This window comes from Abrus precatorius, unplaced genomic scaffold (assembly GCF_003935025.1).
Source record: "Abrus precatorius isolate BTA unplaced genomic scaffold, Abrus_2018 Scaffold3, whole genome shotgun sequence".
Lineage (NCBI taxonomy): Eukaryota > Viridiplantae > Streptophyta > Magnoliopsida > Fabales > Fabaceae > Abrus > Abrus precatorius.
The window spans coordinates 33947640-33972756 of record NW_020874373.1 but is presented as its reverse complement, the minus strand read 5'-3'; the positions used below and the strand labels follow the sequence as shown (position 1 = coordinate 33972756).

The following is a 25117-nucleotide window of genomic DNA, read 5'->3' as shown; positions in this document are numbered from 1 at the left end:
TTTTGAGTTTCACACTTTTCTCTTACCTTTTGTCTCTTATGCTTCTTTCATTCTTTTTTTCTCTATTTGCCTGTTGAAACAAATTTAACCGTCTAATCATGTAATAAAATTATAATTGAAACGACACAACCCTTGTAATTTTGTTACCAAACATTATTTGCAACAAATTTAACATTAAATCTAAAAATTTTTGTGGCCCTTGTAGGTCTGTCCTAATTGCCACTGAGAAGGTGCAACATTATTAAACTTCAACATTTTACCATCACTAGTAGTAACCATAAATGACAAGGCTTGTCCTACTAAATTCTGACCCGTAAGCCAATTTTGTCCCCAATTGCGTGACATAGGAAGCCAATCAGTGTTAGACCCTTTGATGCTAACCTTAGAGACTTCACCAGCATTGCCAACATTGTACACCAAAACCAGCAACCAATAAGGGTTCCCTCTCATCTCAAATTTGACACCACCAATTTTGGTGCATGGAATTCGACGATATTTAACTGGGATTATCCCAGCTTTGTATATGGCAATAGTGGTGAACATTTTCATGGACAAATCAAAGTGTTTTTGTGGAGGATTGCACCAATTTCCTTCAGGTTTTGAATAATTTGGAGGACAAAAATTTGTAGCGGTTACTTTGATTGTGCCAGCATTCTTTATGCACCATTGTGGGTCGTTCACACACTTGATCTCGAAACATGCACCACAAGCCCCCCCATTGTTGAATAGAGCTGTGCTTAGTGCTGTGGTTTCAAGTCCATACCCTTGCTCGAAGAGATTACCATAACCACAAGCACCCTCTGCATTAACATATATATCATTTGTTATAAAAAGAAAAAAAGAAAACAAAGTAATTCATTAATTTTGTTTAATGGAACCAACATTAATAATCAAAATGAGAATGAATGATATAGATATAATAGTAGGAAAAATTGATAAAATTTAGCCATATATTACAGTCAATAAACACACGATGATTCAGACTACATAATATTTGTTTTGAGAAATGGAAGAGTTTTATGCTTACGCATGGTATCTCCACCCGCCATGTCACCATAGAAGGTTGCATGAGCATCATGCCATTGAGCGTCAATGGCAGCTGACGAGGCTTGTACGAAGAGAACCATTAAAAGGGTCAATGGAACCAAACAGTGAGAGTTGGCCATTATAAGCTAAAAGACGCAGAAATGGACGAAATGGCAGTTTGAAATCTTTTATGAAAAAAAATGGTATTTAAAGGCGAGGGAGTAATATTTGTTAGGGCTATATACATAGATTTTTTTAATTTGTTTAACATTAGATAAGATAAGAAATTATATGTAATAAATTTTTATTAGAAATTTTAATAATACAATTAAATACATTTTTTATATTAATAAATACATTAATATTATTAAATGATACAATTTTTTATTAAATTTATTAATATTTTTAAATGCACTATATAAAGTATACATAATATGTAATTCTTAATATCTGATCACGATTACTTGTCATAATCGATGTATATACACCTATATTACGGTAATTCTTTTTCTATAAATAGTTTATTTATGCAACTTTTTATATTTAAATTTATTTTCTGTTATTGACTTTGATGTGCAGATAAAGGTGATCTTAAAAAAATTAAAATTAATTTTTACATTTAAAAGAATAATTTATTATTAAAAATAAATAAATTTATTGTATTAAAGTTATAAATATATAATAAATATATTTTTAATAAATTTTACTACTTTTAATTTTTATACTTAATTTTAAGAGTTAAGGTTAACATTTTCTTAAAAAGAAGTTATTTCAACTCTAAGATTAATATTTAATTTATTCAAAGCTTCATATTATATATACACGGGTGCATGTCTTAATATGTGACATTTTTAATGACAAAGTAAATTTATTAATTCCTATTTAGTATTTATTTGTTTATAAAAAATAAATACTTACAATTTTAAATATCTTTTATTTATGCTATTTAAAATTTATTTAAATTTAAGAATACTTCTACAATATATTAAATGTTTATTAATGTGCGTGTAGTTAAGGCAAGACCGTAACTTAAGCAACTATGTAATTGGGAATATCTATGCTTAAAATAGATTAGTTTTCGTATGTCAAATGTAAAATATTCTCAATATGCCAGAAAAAGAATGTAACGAAGGGGGATAAATTTTAAAATCAGTGCAATAGAAATTAGGATGAGATGCACAATTGAAGTTATTTAGAAATATGAACCAATTGAATGGAAGAATTTTTATGTTCTGCACTATAATTGAGGGGATCTCATATGGTGGAAAAAAGTTTATAACTTTTTGTTTTGCTTAGTATAGTTGGTTCACCTAATTATTATATTGCTTAGGATAGTTGGTTCACTTAATTATTGTATTAGTATATTTATCTTGTTAATTTTTTTATCAGTATTTTTTTTTGCTTTTCATCTAATTTAATTTGGATTCGACTCGGATTACATACCTGAATATGGTAGATAAGTCTACTATTGAAAATTTTTTGCATACACAAAAATTTAAAATTGAAACTTTGCTTAAGTAATATCAAATCGCTTGCCACTCAAATCAGCCTATGTTGATATCTTATCAATATATTTAAAGTTATGAAACATAATTTATTCAATATTTCATTTTTTTTATACACATGAACACATTTATGTTTATAATAATTATCACCGAATACGTTAACTAATTGATACAAAATTACTATAATTTAATGGATGATTTCAATTTAAGTTTTAAGTATATAATATTTTAAATATTTAAAATTTTGTCAGTTATAATATTTTAGATTTTACTTTAAAAAGAATTCATTGCCATTTACTGATAATATGGCATATAATTAGTCATATACTTTTAAAAACATAATTAAATGCATGTTGTAACATCCTTATTTTGTAATTTATTATTTTTGCAATTAATGTTAGTTATTTGTGCATGTTATTGAAATTAGAAGTGTTTAATTGATGTGAATTATGGGATATCTCGCTATAGCGAGAATGAGATCGTGAAAATGGAACATTCTGGAGCCCTCTCGCTATAACTAGAATCTCTCGCTGTAGCGAAGATCTCCCACTGTAGCGATGAGCTCTCGCTGTAGTTAGAATAACAGATAACAAAGGAAGAAAACTTCTGATTTTTTTACTATAGCGAGAACCTATCGTTGTAGCGAAAAAGTTGCGAGTTTGAGAAATATTTAAGGAACTCTCGCCCTAAAATCTTCATTTTTAACCAAATCACATATCCCTCTCCATCATCTTCATTCTCTCCCACTCCTTTCTCAGATAAAACCTTCAATAACTCTGGATCTTCTTTAGATTTGAGCTCAAACATTCGTTCATCTTGGATCTAAGTAAGTTTCTCGGAGCTCAGATCTCTATTTCATTCATTTTCTTTGGTTTTCTTCTCATCTTAAGATCTCTACCTCGAAATACTTAGAAAATCTTATCTTTTGAAAGATCTCTTTGTGGATAGTGTAAAATCTCTCTGTAAATCACTCAGAGAACTAGTTTGGAAGAACCGTTATCAGGTAAGGGAAGTATTTTCTAGCTGTAGTTATATATGTATATATAGATCTAGTGGTTCTTTGAGAAATATGAGTATCTTACTTAGTAAAGTTCTGTAAATTTTGATAGTATCATATGACAAGTGTATTTTGATATAAAGAGAGGTTTGGAGTTTATTTTAAACTAATAATATCAAATTTTTAGAGAAAATATAGGCTTAAGTAGTATTAAGAGATTTTAGAACTGAGTTCCTTAAGATGTATATGAATTAAGTAATAAAAGATATAATATAATGAACTTTAGGTTAGGAGACTATATATTGAGATTGTACGAGCTGGGCTAAGTCTGAAGGTGTTCGACCCTCAACATATTGTACTGATTGTATGGTGAGATATTGCGTGGTAATCTCTATGATAAGTTTGATGTATTGTATTGGTTGCGTAATATGACTTTGTATGACAATTTTACATGTTGAACTGGTATAATTATAGAAATGAATGAAGTGTTGAATAAAGTGAAAACATGTGATATATGAATGAGAAATGAGAATATGATTTAGAAAGAATATGAGACGTGATTATATTGCATGAGTCCGTGCAACTTGAAACGGAGTGATTATGATATAAATTATAGCACATTGAAAGGGTGTGTTATCATATATATTGTAATCCATGAATTTATATAAATTGTTACTCATGAATCATGACATGCTGATTGATATAAGAATGTGAAATGAGAAATGTTAAGAATGAGAAAGAGAATGAGTATAGATAGTACAGTGATACACTAGGGGTATAGAGTTAAGGAGAAGATTTGGGAAATCTTGAGAAAATGAGAATGGTGAATGTTAACAATGAAAATGGTGCACAATAAATTATTGAAAATAAATATTCACAGGCCACATCCTCATTTCTCGATGAAACTCCTGACTATACATTTGCTAAAAGGGGCTAAGGCAGCACACGTGTATCCGTGATATTGCAGCCAACTAGCAGCTATCTATGCTAGAAGTCCTCAAGGGATCTCAGGGGCAATTATTATGATGAAAAGTGATATAGATGAGAGGTGGTAAAGAATATGTATGATATGATATATGTATCGTAGCATATCAGTTCATGTTGTTATGATACGTGTGTTAAGTACATCGACGGGTGTTACTAGGACAGATGTATCGTGACACATGAATTGAAACGATATGATACATGTATAATAACATACAGGTCAGCATAGAAATGTATGTATAATGAGTGAAATGTTATATGTGCTTGATGAATGATTGTATGACTACATGTATTTGAATAAGAATGAATTAGAATAAAGTATTAGGCTACCACTCTAATTATTATTATTATTAGTTAAGATATACTAAAAGAGATTTAGTGGGCAGAAAATACTCATCCTTACTGATTATTTTTAGGTAATGAAAGAGAAGAAAATGAGACAAATGATTCGTTTTAAGGTCATATTCATCAAGGAGTTGTAGGGAAGGAACTGTTTGGATATAATAAAGTTTTATGAAATAGATGTATAAATCTTTAATGTATTTTCATTCATTTTAAAAGAGAAATCTCAAGTTAAGAATATATTTGTATATTTCTAAAGAAATATTGTAAATTCGTCAAGTTTTCTAATTCGTATTCCCATATTGTACCATTTATACAAAGTATACAAATTTTGCTAACTATGTTTTAATAATATTAGTGTTAAATATAAATTAATTTCAATATAAAAGAGGGATGTTACACATGTCACTTGTGAAACAATTAAACATATATCACATTATCATTAATGATAAGAATTATTTTAAAAATAAATATTCTTTTTTTTTTGGAGGTTGGGGGTTAAGAATAAGAGATAGGGTGTGGCTTTCCATGTAACAGTATTTGAACTTGATTTTCAGGTTAATATAGCTTAACTTGTCCTATCTATAAAGGTCCATCTACTAAAGACTTATTTTCAGAGTGACAACAAAACTCTAATATGGTATCAAAAAGTTTAAGTCTAAAAATAAAACAATAAAAAGTTAAAAATTAAGAAGAAAAAAAAACTCACAATATTAAAAACTCAAGAAAAAAGGAACACATCCTAATGTTTGCTAAAAAGAAAAATTTTATCAAAATATAAAACATGACATTTTAGCTAAATTTGGAATAGATAGAGTAAAATCTCTCTTCTTTAAGAGAAGATGTGCGAGATTTCTTCTCAAAAAAATTGTCCATTTGAAGATATGAAAGAACATATTTTTTTTTTTTTACTAAAATTAGTGTAATAATGAAACTCCACATTTTGATAAGTTTTGCCAAAAGTGAGAGAAGCAAAAAATTTGATTTTAAGTCAAAAAGATGAAGCTTTTGATAAGTTTTCATAAGGGCGGATAGAGAAACCTTATTTTTTAGTTGAAAAGGCAATGTTTCAAGGAGTTTTTGGACATTTTCATAATCCAAGACTAAAAAATGCCAAAATTAGTTGAAGAAGAGGTGTGTGGACGTGAGTTTTTAAAATTTATGGTAGTTTACTTTAAAAAAATTGAAATATTTTAAGTATATGAATTTAAATTTAAGTATAAGAAGATGAAGAAATTCATTAAAAATGTTAAAAGATATTTGAAATCGGTTATCGATAGTTATCACCGGTTATTAATAATTATCTTTAATTATAGATCAAAACATAGGTAAGGATCGTGAACAACAAAACAATGGCAATTACATAGAATGTGTTAGAGGAAATTATGAAAAACAAAAAAAAGACACAGAAAAAAAAAGCAATTAAAAAAATTAGTTATAAATATTTCATTTCATAATTTAAGAATTACAATTTTTATACTAAACACTTCTAAAAATCTATGTAAGTTAAATCTCTGCACATTAGTTAGAGCCAAAGATTCAGAGGTCAATAAATATATATTGATCGTGATTAAAGTTGTATGTTTATATTTTATAATTCAATTTAATTCTAGTTGTTTTCATTTAATTTTTACCGTTTTATTTTACTATTATTTCATTCTTTTACTTCTACTTTTTCTGTTTATTTTACTTTACAACGTTAATTTGACAATTAAGTTAAAAACACATTTAAAAAAACTCAAATTTAATCTAAAAGTTCTTAAATTTATTTATTTATTGAACAAAATATCACCATAAACAGCTAAACAATAAAAAGAAAACAAAAAAGAAGAAGATTTGTGTAGAAACCTAAACTTAAAATAGAAAGACTAAAAAAAATGACAAAAATGGAAGTCACAATTAGGTAGTTAGTTAAACTTAACAAAGCGTGTTAAAAACATAAAATCTCATGGCCATAGTTAACAACAAATCAAAATGTATATATGCAAAAGGATCATGATTCTAACTTATTTCAGACATTATAATTAAATAAATTACTCAAATTTAAGCTCTCTATTTTTAAGAGTGATACATTCTATGGTAGCTTTCAAAATATTCCAATGTCCTGCTTGAAGAGTAGAGAAACCAAAGATACTCACATCTTACAAAACGTTGTTAGTATGTTTTGGGAGAGGAGTGGAACAAACAATGAAGGTGCCCCATAAGGAACGGAGAGGGATTCTCTCTTCTTGTTTCCAAAAATTTCTTCCCTAAGCTGACAGCCAAAACTACTTTGAATATTTTAGAACCAACCCTCTCTAACTCTAACATGTCATTTCTTTTCAACATATTTTTTATCTGATAAACTATCAACATCATTTCTACTTACTCTTAGTTCAAAAACGTCAATAAAGTCATTTTTTAAGGAACTATTTAATTATTTAAGCCTATATTTAATAACATTAATACGTTAGAAAAGTATTAATTTCAACCTTTAATACAATTAATGTATTCCTTTTAATAACAAAACTCATACATCAAATAGTATTAAATTTGAATGAGTTTATTGTTACTTCAAAATGTTTGTTACCACTCTTTTTTAAAATATTATTTAAATAACTACCCTTTTCTATTGGTTAATTAAATTAATAATAATAATTTTAAATAAAAAAATTCTTAAATAAAAAGTGACAATAGACACTCCACATAAAATCTAATTAAGTGCATAGTTATTTAGGTTAAAAAAACCGTTTTAATTACAAATACCAAAACTGTTTAGAGCAATGATTTCCAATATTCCTTTTGATATATGCTAAGGCTTTTATGTCTAAAATGTCTCTTAGAAAGAAAAAAAAAATAGAGAGGAACAACTTCCTAAAATGTGACAAACATTATCGCATAAGAAATTTGAATAATGAAAAGGTCGTGCCATATAATTATAAGAATCCTGTGGCATGTTATCTAACAAAGTGAAGTTTCCATCAACTTCGAGTTAGGTCCATTTCCGTACTTCATGGTACAACAACGAAAAGAGGCTGCATGGAGCACAACATAAGTGGTTCAGTTAGAGAAATTATTGAAAAAGTTGAGAGAGAGAAAGAGAGAGAGGGTACCATGTCTACACTGACTGGTTTCCCATCCTCTGCTAGTATCTCAGCTATTGTTCCTGATTGATCAGCCTGGGAAGCCATGAAAGAGAACCAAGTAATTACAATTTTTTCAGGTTGAATAAGTAACTAGAACTAATGCAGCTGAATGAGATATAAATATGTAAGAAACAGAAACAGTGTGCATTGTGCATGCGGCTTTTATATAGGCCTGTGTTTTTCAGTGTGCTATATTGAGAGAACCTTAGATACGGATTCATGTAATCTTATGGGACTATAATCCAAAATAATAATGGGACAAGTCTCGAGAATAAAGATAAAAGTGAAACAAGATAGTTCTATAAGTAAAGGAGAAAGATAAGCATAATAATAAACAAATTTAGCATAAAAGGGACAATACACATACTTCAATTTCATTCATCAGTTTCATAGCCTCAATAATGCAAACAACCTGTCCTTTTTGCACTTTATCTCCCACCTGAAACCGCAACAAAAAAATGAGGCTATCCATTTTTTTATCCAGCAAACATGGTAACATTTAGTGGTAAATACCCAGTAGTACAATTTGGAAATTAACACATCAAAATAAGTTCACAATTTCAAATATATTTGTTTATACAGTAATACTGATGCATACCTTGACAAATGGAGGTTCACCAGGTCCTGGACTCCGATAAAAGGTTCCTGCCATTGGACATTTAAACGCAGGATGAGACGATGTGCTTGCTTTTCCAGAAGGCAATGCAGGTGGTGCTTTTGAAGGTGGAGGGCTTGCAGGAGCAGAATTAGTGACCGGTGGTGGAGGTGGCACAGAAGGATTTGGGGAATATGGAAACGGTTGCAACGCTGGAGCTACTACTACTGGTGGAGGCTGCAAAGCTTCCTTTTTTCTTATCATGAGCTCACAGTCTGCTTGCTTAAGTTGCAGCTCCACAATATCTCTCGAGTCCACAAGTCTGCCAACAGAAAATAATATTAATATAATATATAGAAATGTTTCATATCCGAATATTGATATAAGAAAAAAAAGCAAACATGCGAGTATAGATAGGGCATGTGCAGTAGCTTAGTCTTACTTAACAAGATCTGAAACTTGATTCATAAATGCAGAAATTGAAGATGAATCTGCAGAAGTGCTTGGACCAGAGGGTTTCCCATTATGGTCATTTTTCTCTTTTGGTGAAGAAACTTTAGGTCCATTGACCGGTCCAGGTGCAGAATTTGAATTTTCAACAGTAGCAGCCTATGACATAACCAGGGGTAGTTTATAGTTGTTAATTCAATCTAATGAAGAACTAGTTTGCACAGCAGAATTAACAGACTGATGATAACTTTCATCCAAAGTAAAACTGATTGGGAACTGACCTCATTAGATTGTGCTTGAAACTTCCGGACAGAACATTGCTTCCTGTTGGGGCACTGCAGGACATGACAATAGCAATGAAACATAAACAATCAGGAAGAAAAAAAAATAGATGCAAAGCCTCTGAAACAAGTTTATTATTAGTATTCAGTGATTCCAAATATCATTCACAAACTGAAGTTGTATTAAAAGCTTCAATGAATAAATTATGAATTTGTCCAGTTTTAAGTACATTAGAAATTAATGGCTTAACTACAAGTGTAGCACTAGCAACCCACACGCTTGTCAGTTGCACCTATGGACTGTGGTCACCGATCATCAAATACATTGAAAAATAATGCACTTCTTGTTATAACATGCTGAAATTTTGTGTAGTCCCCACGTGAGGAAATTAAATAAATTGAAAGATTAACATGAGCGTATGATTTAAGCATAACATTTACAAGGAACACTGAACGATAAAAATGCATGTTAGAATTGTAAAACCCAATGCCATGCTTCACTGCAAATATTGTCATCAGAATAAACATGAACTAAAAGCTCGATCACTTATAGGCCATAGGAGAATTGCATAGTACACATTGCTACGATTTTCTATGCCTATCGTCTCATATGCAAGAGAAGTTTTTTGCTCAGAACAAAATTTTGATGTCAAAGAAAATTTACCCAAAACGAAGTCAATTGATCCACAACTTAACTGTATATTATAGATATTTTGAATCAAACAAAATATATGAACTCGATATTTCTCTGCTATGCAAGAAGTACTGTTGTCTGTAATAGTCGGGGATGAAACAATGTTTCTATAGATCAAAATGTGTCAACTGTAAAGTGAATTATTGAACAAAGCTTCAAATTAAATATGATTTCAAGAAACAAGAGGCTCCATTTTGCTCTTGTTAACCCAAAAAGTAAAGGACACTGACTCAACACAGAAAAGACAGTGAATGGAGATTCGATCATTACAAAGTAATGCTGAAAATAATAGAATAGTTAAAGTAAGAGCATAGACAATAACTTAACAACCAATATGCTAAAACAAGAAAAAATTTAACAACACGCCACCCAAATATTTAAAATTCAGCCAATAAACCTCAATTCCACTTGTACCCCAAGAAAAACAAACCAAAAAACAAAAGGCAAATTGGGCATTCTGGAGCTACCCTTTTAGCTTCTTTATAATACAATTAATATCTAAAATAAAATTCATATAAGCATGTCTATAAAACAATCAATCACATACAATTTACATCATCACCATCCAAAATCTGAATAAACCAACATGATACTCTTAATTCAAACTTCAAACCCATATTCATATTTGACAAACTCACACACCTGAATCCCATTTGATGGCAAATCACTACTCAGAGATCCAAATGACAGTGATTTGTTCAATCCCAACACGCTCCGATAAGAGACAATCTGCATGTTCCGTTGTGGGGTCTGAGAGTTCAATCCCCAACGAGGAAAAGAAGGACACTTGGGGCAAGGGACCGTGAAAGAAGGCATTTTGAACCAAACCCACGAATCAAAAAACGATTTTTGCTGCTTCTGAGCTGAAACGGCACTGTGATCTGCACGAAACGGTGGGAATGGCTAAGTGGGTGGATGTGAATAAAAAGGGTTGTGGAGGCGATGAGATCTAAGAGGGTGTTAGGAATGAATGATGAATGATGATGTGAGAAGAGAAAAGGAAAACGCTGCAAGGGATGATGATGGAGAGTACAAAGGAGGAACGCTGGTTTTAACACTAAGGCTTCGATGATAACAATGAGAACATCAACGTCACAATTCAACCAACTTTGGAACAATGCTGCCTTTGCATTTGTTGTCTTGTCTCACAAAATAAAAAGAAATAAAAATCAAACATTTTCCTTTTTTATCATTAATTATAAAATATTACACCATAAAATATTACTGTATTAAAAATGCAGAAGTCATTTAATACATAGTTTTAAGGTAATTAAAAAGATTTAATAAGGTATATATATAATATTTTAAATTTTTATTTTAAAATGAAATTTAAATATATTTTAATCTATATGAAACTCAATTTTTTACTTTGACTAATGTATAAAAAAATTGTTAATGAGTCTTTTAAAAAAATATTTTTAAAAATATTTTTGTTATTATCTCACCCATCTATATAAACATGACAATTTTGTTCAATTTATTCCTCTACCAAAATCACGCATTTCTATAATATACCTACTTATTTTATTTACTTTTAATATAAATAATTATATTATTAAAAATTTATGAAGTTTTTTTTTTGTCAACAAAAAAATTATGGAGCCTTTAAAATATGAACCGAGGCCTAATTTGTACTAGGGTCTAGCTTGGTTAAGATGACCTTGAATTGTAGTGCCTAAGCCTAATCTAAAAGAAAGCATTCTCAAATTAACCATAAAGGGAAAAGGAATAAAACTCTCTCAAGAAATAATAATGATTAAATTTTGAAAGAGAAGACCTTGTGAGTGAAACAGAATGTTAGTTTCAAAAGGTCAAAAGGAATTGGCTTCAAACTTTCCAATAGATTAAATACCAATAAAAATTACTGGGTGTCCTCCATTGCATTGACTTAGGCAAGTTTCAACATGGATTGTATTGATGAGGTCTTATTTTATCATCTTGATTTAGTAATACTGAATTCCATGCAAGAAATAAAGATGATGCAGTATCATCTTGTTAAATTTTGATCACTTTGCCATAACTCATTTAGAATTTCTATAATGTTGAATTTGTTTTTAAGATTATAAAGTCTTATTTAGACGTTAATTTTTAGAGAAAAAGAGATAAAAGATGAAGATTATATAATAGTTATTGTTGTTTAGAAATGTTTGTAAATAAAAGTTTATGAGATGATTACTCATTAAAATTCTCATAATCTTTTGAAAGTTCCTTTAATTTAAAAAGCTTTGTATTAACTCTCTGCTTCTCCCTTTTCTTCTTTACCTTGACCGTTCAAACTATTTCATTTCTTGTTCTTTTAAACTTTCAAACAAAACAAGTAAAAAGTAGTAGAGAATTTGTCACTCTTATCAAGTAATTTTTGTTTAAAATATATTTTAACAAGGTTAGAAAAAGTATAACCCCTAATTCCAACAGTTCAACAATCTATTTCTCAATTTCGTTCTTGTGATGGTGAGAACAGCAACACGGCCTTACATTCACCGAACCTTGACCCTTAACCAAATTAATGACATGTACTTTGCTACGTCTTGGAGGCAAACCTTGAAGTTTGAAAACAACTTCACACTAATCTAACAAGCTATTTAACACTTCCTTTTTGAATACCATTCTTCATAGTATCATTTCTCCCCCTATTTGCGTCAGGTATCAGTATCAACTCACTAGACCATAAGAAGCCTTCAATCATATGCTTTCCTTTGCCTACCAAAGTTTGTTTGCAGCCCTCTCCGAGTACCATTACACCAAATGGTGCCAACCACGAAATTCCCACTATAAGATCAATTTCATCCAAGTCAAACAAGATTGTTTCAACAGTAAATTCCAGTTTTCCAATTTCTAACTCCACTCATAGATAGACCCCTCTGTACTATTATCTTGTACCCATCACCAAGCTTGATATTCATGGGTTTAGTATCTTCAACCTCCCATCCCATAACTTGCATGAGCTTCTTTAAAATATAGTTGTGTGTAGCTCCACTATCTATGAAAAGGAGGATTAGAACTCCATTGATTTGGACATTGACTTTCATAGTCTGAAGTTTCTACTCTAGTACTACTAATGCACTACCGAGGAACATCACGCTACACTCCCCACTGCATCATCCAACTTGATCTCCACCTCTACTATTTGTGCCTCAATTTCTGCCTCCTCTTCGTCCAACAACATCACTCGTAATTGACGGTTAGGACATTGATGATTTGGATGAAAGGGACTACCGCATTTGTAGCACAGACCATTTCTCTTCCGATCAAGCAACTCTTGGTAGGATAGGTGGCACACCCCTTAATCTTTGGGCCCAAAACAATGTTGCTCGTTGCCAGCTTTCGATTTGACCTTACTCGCATTTTGTCCCTCATGGTGGAATCTACCCGAACCAAAGTGAAATCTCAACCCAAGATACGACCCATAAATGTTACTTGAATCGGTTGAGCTTTGTCAAATACTTGGGCCTATGCTAGATTGTTTCCTATGTTCCCATTTGACCAAAACCCAGACCATCCTTCTTTCTTGTAACTCCAATTATACAGCTCTAGTCAAATTCATCATACGCGAACGCGGTAATGGTCCCAATGTACACATATTACGCACACGTCGTCTCTCAATCCATGCACAAAATACTCAAAAGTATTTGTCATCTGGTAAGCGTGGAATCTACACATTGTCAAATGCTCAAACTCTCTTATATACTCTTCAACACTCCCCTCTTGTTGAATTGTCGCCAATGCTTGAAGTGTTGGAACGTACATAAAAGATAAAGATGCAGAAAGAATAAATTATACTCTCTTTATTTTATTGAAGAATAAATCTGACTAATTTATAGCTTTACATAAGAATGAAAAATTACAAAACTACCTACATGCATATGACTTACTGTTTCCTAATAATGCAATGGACTTATTCAAAACATAATTATTCCTAAAAATATGGAAAAACATCACATACTATCAAATCCTCCCTTAAACTGAATGCTATATGCAATCAATTTATATCAGACTCTGCATACACTCCTAGTGACCTGCGTAATGTTAAGAAGGTATCCAGCTTGAAAGGTTTGGTCATAATATCAGCCACTTGTTCTTGTGTCCCACAATGCATCATCTTGATAGTTTTAGTCGTGAGATTTCAAAGGAAATAAAATTGGACATCAATATGTTTACAACGACCATGCATCACTGGATTTTTTGAAAGCTTAAGAGTAGAGCTACTGTCACAATAAATTACAGTAGTCTGACTTTGTATTCTATACAATTTTCCCAACACCCTTTTCAACCATATGGCTTGACAAGCACATGATGCTGCATGTATAAACTCTGCCTCTCTGGTAAGAAAACATAGCCTGAAGTATTTTTCCTGTCATCTAAATTCCTTGCATAATTACTGTCAGTGTAAGCAAGAAGTTCATTGTTTTCTCCCTTTTTGTAGAAAATGTCAAACTCAATTGTTTTCTTTAAATATCTCAACACTCTTTTGGCTACCAGTAAATGCAGCTTAGTCAGATTCTCCATGTACCTGCTAATTAAGTTCACTACAAACATCATATTGGGTCGAGTGGGTGTTAGATACATAAGACTTCCCACAATTTGTTTGTAACAAGTCTTATCCACCTTTACACCAATATCGTCCTTTGTGAGTTTAACACCAGGAACAATTGGGGTTTGCACTGGATTGCTTTTATCCATTCCAAACCGTTGCAACATTTCTAATACATATTTCTTTTGACATAAAAAAATGTCATCTGTTCGTTGCATTACTTCAAAACCCAAAAAATATCTCATTTTACTATGTTTCATGGAGCTTTTGAATTTTACAAACATCAACTCATCATTACCGGTAAAATAAGGTCATCAACATATAAACTAACAATTAATACTATGCCTCACTTTTCTCTCTTCACAAATAGAGTATACTCGTAGTCACACTTCTCAAATTCTTCCTTCAAAAAATATGCTTCTATGTGGCTATACCAAGCACGTTGTGTTTGCTTAAGTCCGTAAAGGGCTTTTTTCAGTTTATACACTTATGCTCAGCCTTTTTTGTTCATAACCACAAGGCTGGTCTACATACACTGTTTCATCCAGTTCTCCATGTAAAAATGTGGACTTTACATCTAGCTAATAGAGTGTCCATCCTTTTTGAGCTACAAGCACTACCACCAAGCGAATTGTCTCCATGCGAGCCACTGGTGCAAATATTTTAATATAGTCTACCCCATATTCTTGTGCATACCCTTTCACTACAAGCTTGGCCTTGTACTTGTCCACTCACCATTCTCTTTGAATTTGGTCTTATAAATCCACTTCACTCCAACTTTCTTAGCTCCATCAAGTAATTCCATCAATTCCCAAGTGCCATTTCTGTTTATTGCTTCAATCTCCTCATCCATAGCTTTCCTCCACTTTGGAATTTTTACAGCAGCAGCAAAGTGTGTGGGATCACTGTCACCAGCTGCAAACATAGCCAAATGAGCTTCCGGACTGTCTTCAAAAAGTCCTTCTCCAATTTCGTAATTTGCCATCCAGAGGGGTGGTCTTCTGTGCCTTTGTTGAACGGGACTAGTATCCTCTTTTGGGGTATCAAGATCATGTTCTAGGGTATCAGGATCATGGTATACCTGATGTTCTGCATCTGCAACCTCATGTTCTTCATCTGTGACAGCATCCATATCCTTATCGCTCCAGTCTAATTCACATAAGATGGCTTCTGCATGCTTCTTATCCCAATCCCAGCTTTTATTTTCATCAAAGACAACGTCCTTGCTAATGATGATCTTTTGTGAAATCGGATCATAAAGTTTGTAAGCTTTTGATACTTCACTAACCCCCAACAAAACACAACATTGACTTTTATCATCTAGCTTGGTACCTGTGGCATTAGACGTCTTTCGGCGTTTTATTTCTCACTGTTAATGTGGGACTCTGATTCAAAATATGCACAAACTAGGTGGCAGCTTCAGCCCAAAAAGTTTTGTGCATCTTCTTTTTTTAGAGCATGCTTCAAACCTTGTTCATAATGGTTATGTTCTTTTGTTCTACAATCTCATTCTGCTGTGGAGTGTATGCAGTCGTCAGTTGCCTACGAATACCATTGTCAAAGCAAAAGTTGGTGAAGTCCTGAGAGGTAAACTCTCCCCCACAATCGGTGTGCAGACCTCTAATTAAGGAGTCGGTTTCTTTTTCAACATGAATTTTAAAATTCTTAAAGACAAAAAGAGCTTCTGACTTTTCGGTCAAGAAATAAATCCAAGTTTTCCTACTAAAATCATCAATAAAGGTGAATAGGTACCTCTTTTTGCTATTGGAGATAGGTATGATTGGTCCACAAATATTCGCAAGAATTAGTTACAGAACTTGTATACCCCTCCACGTACTTTTCTTTGGAAATGAATTGCGTGATTGCTTCCCAACCAAACAATCCTTGCATAATTTGGTAGGTGTCTTCATCATTGGTAAACCATATACCATACTCTGCTGGTAAAGCGTATTTAAACCCTAAAAATTCAAATGTCCATATCTGCAATGCCAAAGATGCACTATATCGTCTGTAATTATGTAAAAACAAGTGGATTTGGTAGGAGGAGAGATGACATGCAGTAGAAACATTCAATTGGAAGATATGCTGGTTTCCATGAGTAAACCATTTTCAGGATGAAACACTTTGCACTTCCCATGTTGGAAAAGAATGCTAAGTCCTTTTTTCTTGTAATTGGCCAATACTGAGTAAGTTGTTCCTTAAATCTAGCACAAAGAAGACGTCAGTAATAGTATGAGTGTTATCATTCATGTATAACCAAACATTGCCTTTACCAGTTACAACCATACTAAAATTATTGCCTAGTTTGACGAGTCTTTGTAATTTTCATCAAGATGTAAGAAATATTCCTTCTTCCTGTACATGCGATTACTGCATCCAGAGTCAAGGAACCACACAATATCTTCATTTGCCTTGGTTATGTCTGTGTGGACCATCAATAGCATTTCTTCGTCATTCTCGACATAGTTGGCCTCTCTTCTTTGGTTTGAATATTCCCAACTGAAATGTCCAAGTTAATGACACGTGTAGCACTCCATAGTAGATTTGTCAAAGCCTTGTCTACTGTGTCCTTGGCCTCGTCCCCGTCCGCGTCGTCCAAAGCCTCCACGACTTCCACGTCTGCGTCCCTATTCTGCATGAGCAATCTGCAGGGTCTGCTCTTCTTCCACATGAGACGTCATGCAGAGTTCATGTAGAAGGAGACTACTTTGTAATTCATCAATAGTCAAAGTGTCTGTATCCTTAGACTCCTCAATGGAACACATAACGTAATCAAACTTGTGAGTCATTGATCTCAGAATTTTCTCAACAACTGCAACATCACCTTTGTTTTCACCATTTGCCTTCATCTTGTTGGAGATAGTAAGTATCCGGGCAAAATAATATTTGACAGATTCTCCCTCCTTCATGTGGAGAATTTCAAATTCTCTTCTGAGAGCTTGCAACTGTGCACGCTTGACCCGTGAAGTGTCGTGGTACTTTTGTTTCAAAGAATCCCATATATCCTTTATTGTATCCTTGTTGAGAATTGTTTCCAGGACTGAACGATCCAATGCTTGAAATAGGTAGTTCTTTGCCTTCAAATCTTTTAATTTTTTTATCATCAATGTGTTTCCTCTGTACTTCGGTAAGAGGTGTTCCTGCTGCTGATTCAGGAATGCCATTTTGCAGCAGCCCCCAATACTCCTTTGAATGCAAGAAATTCTCCATAAGCATAGCTCAGTAATCGTAATGCCCATCAAATTTTGGTATGGAGGGCTGCACAAACGAACTTTCCAATGTCATTGCATGTTATGCTTAGAAGACTGCTGCTTCTACTTTGGATCAGGCCCGTGATAGAGCTTTGATAACAGAATGTTGGAACATACGTAAAAGATAAAGATGCAGAAAGAATGAATTGTACTCTCTCTGTTTTATTGAAGAATAAATCTGACTAATTTATAACCTTACATAAGAATGAAAAACTGCAAAACTACCTACGCGCATATGGTGCGCTGTTTCCTAATAATGCGATGGACTTATTCAAAACATAACTGTTCCTAAAAATATGAAAACACATCACACACTAACATGAAGAAATCACCTTCTCCACTTCTGCCATAACGTTCTAAGAGCTCATTCTTTAATTGCTCCCACGTCAAATTGGTGTGTTTGTCGATAAGAGACTTGAAGAAATGGATGGTCAAGTCCTCCATACAAAGTTGTGCCAAACTCACCTTGATATCAAGATGAGTTCCCTCTACTTGGAATTGGACTTCAGCATGAACAACCCATTCTACTGGTTCATCGTCGTTGAACATCAGCAGCTCCACCTTCTTGACAGATTGTCATAATTCATCAAATGACTCGTTGTTGGGGCCATAATTCACATCAACAAATTATTTGGAAGCTTTAGTTAAGATAGTAGGTGTAGGGACTCGTATCATTCCATGATGATAAGTTGCACTTGATCTTTTTATGATTATGAAACTTTGGTTCGCTAGGTATAGTTGGATTCTTCACTAACCTTTAGCATACAAAAAAAATTAATAATAATAATAGGAGACTGACATTCTAATAGAATTGCAACTTTAGAATCATTGATAATAGGGCAAAATCAATCCTCACCTCCTTGGGATAAGATATGACATGAGTTCATGCTTTTGGAATGAGTTCATGCTTCAACTCTGATTTTTTCTTCTTCCACCAACTTTAGTGGAGAAATATACGAGAAATCAATATTTAACGAAGAATGCATAATAAATCATAACAGTAATATCTAGATAGAAATCAACAGTGTACCTTTTTTTTGTCTCTCCCTTTCCAATTTGTAGTTCAACTTTTCTACCACCTGCATGATTAAACAGTCATCAAATTATGTTTCCATTTCTTAGAATCCACGTATTCTTTCAAAAATGAAAGATAACTCAATAAAAATGGACTAGTTATGCATTCAACAATTAAAATTACCCCTTGAAGCTTAAAACACAAGTACTTGAACAAAACTAACAAAAATAATGTTAATACACGATATAAAAAAGTGGAAAAGTACAATAATAATGAGAAGAAAAAAAAGAATTAATACTCGTACATCTTTGTTAAGTTTTAGGTCAATAGGCCTTACGCTTTCTTTCACTGTAGGTTAAACCAAGCATTGAAGTAGTAGCATTAAAGAATGTCAAATAATTTGTTATTAACATTGCAATCTGAAACCAAATATGTCATTGGATTGGATTAATGAGTTATTGTGTGTTTGAACCATAACATAGTCATAAAATTAGAGATGGGATTTCAAATTTTGCTAATGAGATATAGTTGTTTGTATTGGTTTGATTTGTTTAAATTAGTCAATCGACTAATTGTTTAGCTAGAAGCATAAACGGGCAATTGCGCGAGTAACTTCCAAAATTCACAAGGATCATGGGTTGTTATGGCGAGTTTCTTTTCTTTCTTCAATTTTTAAAAGTTTTAATTAAAAAATTGTGATAAATTGTAATGATCTAAGCCATTAAAATATCTAATGATAAGGATGAATTTACTTTACTTTCCGAAGAGAGAATGCTTCTTTTAGAAGAGTCAAATCTAATTTTTACATTAATACGATATTTTGTTAAAAAATATATTAAAAGAAACTGATTTGATACCAAAAAAATTGTTTTTTAAGTAGTTATCATTTTTTATTATGTTTAATTTTTTAAAGAATAAAAATTTGGACAAATTAAAAGGGTAGGAAAAAAAAGATAAATAATAAATATGATATAATTTTATTTATTATTGTATTATTTTGGTTTTCATTTTCTTAAATGTTGGACAGGTGAGGCCGATTGTGATTTCCTTAAGACATGATAATCATGGTCTTATGGACCATCTCAGAAAATTTTTCCTTTCAATATATAAATTAAATTGCTAAAATTTTCTTCCGTTTTCTACTGCTTCTCTCTCTCTCTCTCTCTCTCTCTCTCTCTCTCTCTCTCTCTCTCTATATATATATATATATATATATATATATATATATATATATATATATATATTTCTAACTTCTCAAGCAAAGTCCATTCTTAGTTTTAAAGCATATGAAAAGCAGTATAATTATGGTGGTCAATACCTAAACGCACATGAAAATCCCGGCTATGATCCCTGTCAATAATGATATTTCGAATTCAATTTTTAAAATTTGTTGCTTTCTAATAATAAAAAGAATTTTGTTAACATCAGTAATAAGTAAAATAGTTAATAATAGTAAAAGTTTATTAGAAAAAAATATTTATTATATTTTTATAATTCTAATATAATAATTGTACTTTTTTATATAAATTTTTTATTTATGAATATTTAAAAGTTAAAGTTAACAAAATTCTAATAAAAAATATAGAGAAATTGCAACGTATTCAAATTCGAGCTAATTTCATCAGGGAAAGGAACTTTTTCATAAACGAAAAAGGAAATGCAATGCGCTTATGTTAAAAAACTACAGAGAACATAGATGTTATTTTACTCAACTTAATTTACTCCAGTGCACAACATAATACTTCGATAATAGCGGTTTTAAACTGTAAAAACAAATGAGATTTTTATTGGAATTTGAACTTATTATAATACGAAAAAGAATTACATAAAAATATTTACAACATTTTTTTCAGTAAAGTTCATCAAGCTAGCTAGCTAGTTTTTATGCTTCTTCTTTCATGACATAAAAATTCAAATCATCATTATTATGCAGAGCACAATGACAAAATGAAATAAGGGATGGAATACCAAAAATGAAAATTATAGACAATGCCTGCAGCTTCAAGCCTGTGTCCTGTGGATGTGACAACTAAAACTACACTCGTACTTTATATTATTAATTTAGACATGATGGAAAAGTTAGACCTAAAACTATGATATATATCTTGAACTTTAAACATTATGAGAGTTGAAAAGTGTGATGAAAGGCATCAACTACGTTTTTTAATTTCCCCCTTCCCAGTTAGTACCTTTCACCTAAAGTTCTTATGATCTATTTAATTTATAATCAATCATCTTTACGTCAATCGCACATTATTTACATCTAATGCATATTCTTCCATTTCCATGCATATGGTACAACTAATGGAATGCACCCAACACGGGAATTTCTTAGTTTACAACTCAAACAATTTATCATGTTCTTAAATTAATAGACACAGAAAAGTTAATTACAATCTAGGAAGGAGGTAGTGACACAGTGTGCTGCTTCAAGTTGAAGTTGACACACAGAAAAAGGAATTGCGGAAAAACGCGTGGATTGCGCGCATAAGCTGTAAACCTCTCCTTGCCAGTTGCATTGGTCAGAGAGAAAAGAAAACCACGACCTCATGGGCATTTCCGTAACCTCACTTCAATTTCCATCCAAAAATCATATTAGCGTACGTAATTTGATAATTCAAAAAATAAGACGTTTAAATTAAAATCATATAAAAAATCAAAAAATAACATACACGTACAAGATATGTGATAAAAATATTTTATGAAAGTAATAAATTTTTTTAAATAATATAAATCAAACATGTGATGCAAATATTTACTATTATACTGTTAGAGTATATTTGAATAATAAATTTAATTAAAAATTTATTTAATAGTTTTTAAGTAGATATATGATATAAATTTAATAATAAAAACTTTTAAAAAATTATAAAATTTATTTTAATAAGTTATATTAAAAATGTTGTTATAAGTTCTTTTTTTTTTCTTCAAACATTTTTAATAGTTAATTATGTGCATTTATTTTATTACAAAGATGGTTTTGTGTGACGTGGATATTTTATTGAAACTGAGAATGTAATGAAGGTTCTTGACACCGACCGCAATCGTGTCCATTTTGGTAATAACATGTTGGGAAGGTGGATTTTCGTTGGGTATATATATATAACCTTTGTCACGCTCTTTTTCCACATACCACACATATTTCTTCTTTCTCTCTCCCTTAGTCAAAGGGATTCATTCTCCTTCTTCCAAGGTAAGATTTTCACACTCCCATTCCCTGATTTTGCTGTGTCATGTATCTTGTTTCTTTGTTTGAAATTTGTGTGTGTGTGTGGTGTGGTTTGTTTTGTGGTGATTGATGGGTTTGGTTTCTGATTTGTGTTTAAGTGACATGGATCTGTGTTAATTTTCACTATCTTATGTTGTACTGTTGTTCAATTTCGATGCTGTCGTGGGATTTTGTTGGTGGGTTTTGGCTGTCAACTAGTTGTCAAGTAAATTGATTATGGATCTGTTGGGATCAGTTGTTTTAAGCATTGAATTGACGTGCATTTAGCTCATGTTTCTGCACTTGTTGCTAGATCTATGTTTGTCTGAATGGTCAACCTATAGTTATGCTGAAGGTTTATCATCAAAATTTGCATGCGTGTGTTAGATCTGTTTTCTCATCCAGCTCTTATATAAGTTCCTGTTTGATCCATGTGATCATTTTCATCTGTTATATAGATCTTCTACCTTCGTTTAATCTGATTTCTTGTTTTCTGATATAAAACATTTCACATGATGTTGATTCCAAAATGTCGGGAAAGCATAGTTTAGTTTTCCTCCCTGTTGGAATGGTGTAACATGCAGTTCTTTTGGTTATTTGTGGCCAATTCTTAGATCCTCATGATGGTAAGATGGAACAAAAGGATGGTGCCTGATATGATGATGACTCAAAATGAAGTGAATCTACAATTTGAGCTCATTGAAATTGAATGAAACTAACCTTCATAATGTATTTCTTGGTGTATACAGTTTCTTGAGATGTTATTTCTTTAAATTCATAAAAACATAAGTAGCTATTCTTGTCTCCATGTTCTCCAAATTGATAATAGCTGCAGTTTGCACACTCTAATGATGTCTATATAATGTTGTGTTAATACTATAATGCAAAGTATCAAAGAGGCTTCTATTGCATGCTTCTGTACATACTAATCAGTTTGAACATAGGTTATTTTGCAAAGCAAAATGGTGAAGATTTGCTGCATTGGTGCTGGATATGTGGGGGGTCCTACAATGGCAGTCATTGCACTTAAGTGTCCAAGTATTGAAGTGGCTGTTGTTGATATCTCTAAATCCCGCATTGCGGCCTGGAACAGCGACCAGCTTCCTATCTACGAGCCTGGTCTTGACGGTGTTGTAAAGCAGTGTCGTGGCAAGAACCTCTTCTTCAGCACTGATGTTGAAAAACATGTCTTTGAGGCTGACATAGTGTTTGTCTCTGTCAACACCCCAACGAAAACTCAGGGTCTGGGAGCTGGCAAAGCTGCAGATCTGACATATTGGGAGAGCGCAGCTCGCATGATTGCTGATGTCTCAAAGTCTGACAAAATTGTGGTGGAGAAATCGACTGTCCCTGTCAAAACTGCTGAGGCAATAGAGAAAATTCTGACTCACAATAGCAAGGGAATCAAATTCCAGATTCTATCAAACCCAGAATTCCTTGCCGAGGGAACCGCAATCCAAGATCTCTTCAACCCAGACCGGGTTCTTATTGGAGGCAGGGAGACACCAGAAGGCCAGAAAGCTATCCAAGTATTGAAAGATGTTTACTCTCAATGGGTACCCGAGGAAAGAATACTAACCACAAATCTCTGGTCTGCTGAGCTGTCTAAGCTTGCTGCTAACGCCTTCTTGGCCCAAAGGATTTCATCTGTTAATGCCATGTCAGCGCTTTGTGAGGCTACCGGGGCAAATATTCAACAGGTGTCCTATTCAGTTGGTACAGACTCAAGGATTGGACCCAAGTTCCTCAATGCTAGTGTTGGTTTTGGTGGATCCTGCTTCCAGAAGGATATCTTGAACCTTGTTTACATCTGTGAGTGCAATGGCCTTCCAGAGGTGGCAGAGTACTGGAAACAAGTTATCAAGATCAATGATTATCAGAAGAGCCGTTTTGTGAACCGTGTAGTTTCATCTATGTTCAACACAGTTTCAAACAAAAAGATTGCTATTCTGGGATTTGCCTTCAAGAAAGACACGGGGGATACAAGGGAGACCCCAGCTATTGATGTATGCAAAGGACTACTTGGTGATAAAGCCAACCTGAGCATATATGACCCACAAGTAACCGAGGACCAAATCCAAAGGGATCTATCAATGAACAAGTTTGATTGGGACCATCCTATCCATCTGCAGCCCACAAGTCCCACAACTGTGAAGAAAGTCAGCGTGGTTTGGGATGCCTATGAAGCAACAAAGGATGCACATGGCCTTTGCATTTTAACTGAGTGGGATGAGTTCAAGACTCTTGATTACCAGAAGATATATGACAACATGCAAAAACCAGCATTTGTTTTTGATGGCAGAAACATTGTGGATGCTGATAAGTTACGTGAGATTGGCTTCATCGTTTACTCAATTGGTAAGCCACTAGATCCATGGCTCAAAGACATGCCATCTGTGGCATAAAATAGATCATTGCTCAAGTACACTGGCATATCAGTCAGGTATAGAGGCAGTCAGTTTGATTCTTTATTATTTTTTGTTCAGAGTTTTTCTTTTCCTCCTTAACTTTCTCACAGTAGTTGACATAAATGAGTATAAATTGTGGGAAAGTAGGAGGCTCTATGTTTTACGTTGCTTTGTACTTCAATCTAGTGCACGGCTGTTATGAATGTACTAGGGAAACATGTTTTGTTTGATTAATCTTCTCTTAATATTATATTGATGTAAGTTTTGAAATTTTGAGAAAAACACTTGGGCTTAATGTTAGCTTCAAAGGAAAAGTTGGGGTGACAAGAAGGGTAGAGTAAGAATTTATCTATTTTTCAATAAATTTTAATTGGTTAAAATTGCAATATGTTTCAAATTGAATTAATAATCAATACACCTTGATTTCTGTACTTGTAAAACAAGTCTACTTTAAATGAGGTGCATATTTCCTCTGTTTGAGGGTCATTGGTCATACCTTTGTAGAAAAGATATTTGAAGGGGACCCGTTAGGCCCAAAGACCTGATCACTTGACTTAAACCTCCATTTGTTGTTTGGACCAAATATAAAAACCTCCATTCAGGTCAGCTTCTCAGGAGCTTCGATTATTTTACTAGGCATCTTTGGTGAACATATATCGACTCAAAATAACTTTGGTGAACACTTTCTTGCATTGGTTTATATAT

The 25117-nt window shown here is 32.5% G+C and overlaps 3 protein-coding genes across 3 annotated transcripts; 1 reads left to right on the top strand and 2 right to left on the bottom strand.

Annotated features, from left to right (window-relative positions):
- Window positions 1–180: 180 nt before the first annotated feature.
- On the bottom strand, window positions 181–1166 carry LOC113863974 (expansin-A23-like). Its single transcript, XM_027497787.1, has 2 exons — window positions 1028–1166; window positions 181–800 (listed from the first exon to the last, which is right to left on the bottom strand). Exons 1-2 carry the CDS (start codon window positions 1164–1166, stop codon window positions 181–183), a joined length of 759 nt encoding a protein of 252 aa, XP_027353588.1.
- A 6378-nt stretch (window positions 1167–7544) lies between these two features.
- LOC113863973 (biotin carboxyl carrier protein of acetyl-CoA carboxylase, chloroplastic-like) lies at window positions 7545–11098 on the bottom strand. Its single transcript, XM_027497786.1, has 7 exons — window positions 10642–11098; window positions 9306–9359; window positions 9017–9183; window positions 8578–8896; window positions 8347–8418; window positions 7947–8012; window positions 7545–7868 (listed from the first exon to the last, which is right to left on the bottom strand). Exons 1-7 carry the CDS (start codon window positions 10813–10815, stop codon window positions 7845–7847), a joined length of 876 nt encoding a protein of 291 aa, XP_027353587.1. The 5' UTR covers window positions 10816–11098; the 3' UTR covers window positions 7545–7844.
- A 10831-nt stretch (window positions 11099–21929) lies between these two features.
- Window positions 21930–24788, top strand: LOC113862721 (UDP-glucose 6-dehydrogenase 1). The gene is made up of 2 exons (XM_027495870.1): window positions 21930–21989; window positions 22949–24788. Exon 2 carries the CDS (start codon window positions 22967–22969, stop codon window positions 24407–24409), a length of 1443 nt encoding a protein of 480 aa, XP_027351671.1. The 5' UTR covers window positions 21930–21989; window positions 22949–22966; the 3' UTR covers window positions 24410–24788.
- The last annotated feature ends 329 nt before the right edge of the window (window positions 24789–25117 follow it).

Coding starts and splice junctions, on each gene's coding strand:
- LOC113863973 (XM_027497786.1), bottom strand. CDS start 10,815: ATGCCTTCTTTCACGGTCCCTTGCCCCAAGTGTCCTTCTTTTCCTCGT. Junction 9,184..9,305: donor TTCAAGCACAATCTAATGAG/GTCAGTTCCCAA, acceptor GTTATGTCATAG/GCTGCTACTGTTGAAAATTC. Junction 7,869..7,946: donor AACCAGTCAGTGTAGACATG/GTACCCTCTCTC, acceptor TGCTCCATGCAG/CCTCTTTTCGTTGTTGTACC.
- LOC113863974 (XM_027497787.1), bottom strand. CDS start 1,166: ATGGCCAACTCTCACTGTTTGGTTCCATTGACCCTTTTAATGGTTCTC. Junction 801..1,027: donor GGCGGGTGGAGATACCATGC/GTAAGCATAAAA, acceptor ATGTTAATGCAG/AGGGTGCTTGTGGTTATGGT.
- LOC113862721 (XM_027495870.1), top strand. CDS start 22,967: ATGGTGAAGATTTGCTGCATTGGTGCTGGATATGTGGGGGGTCCTACA.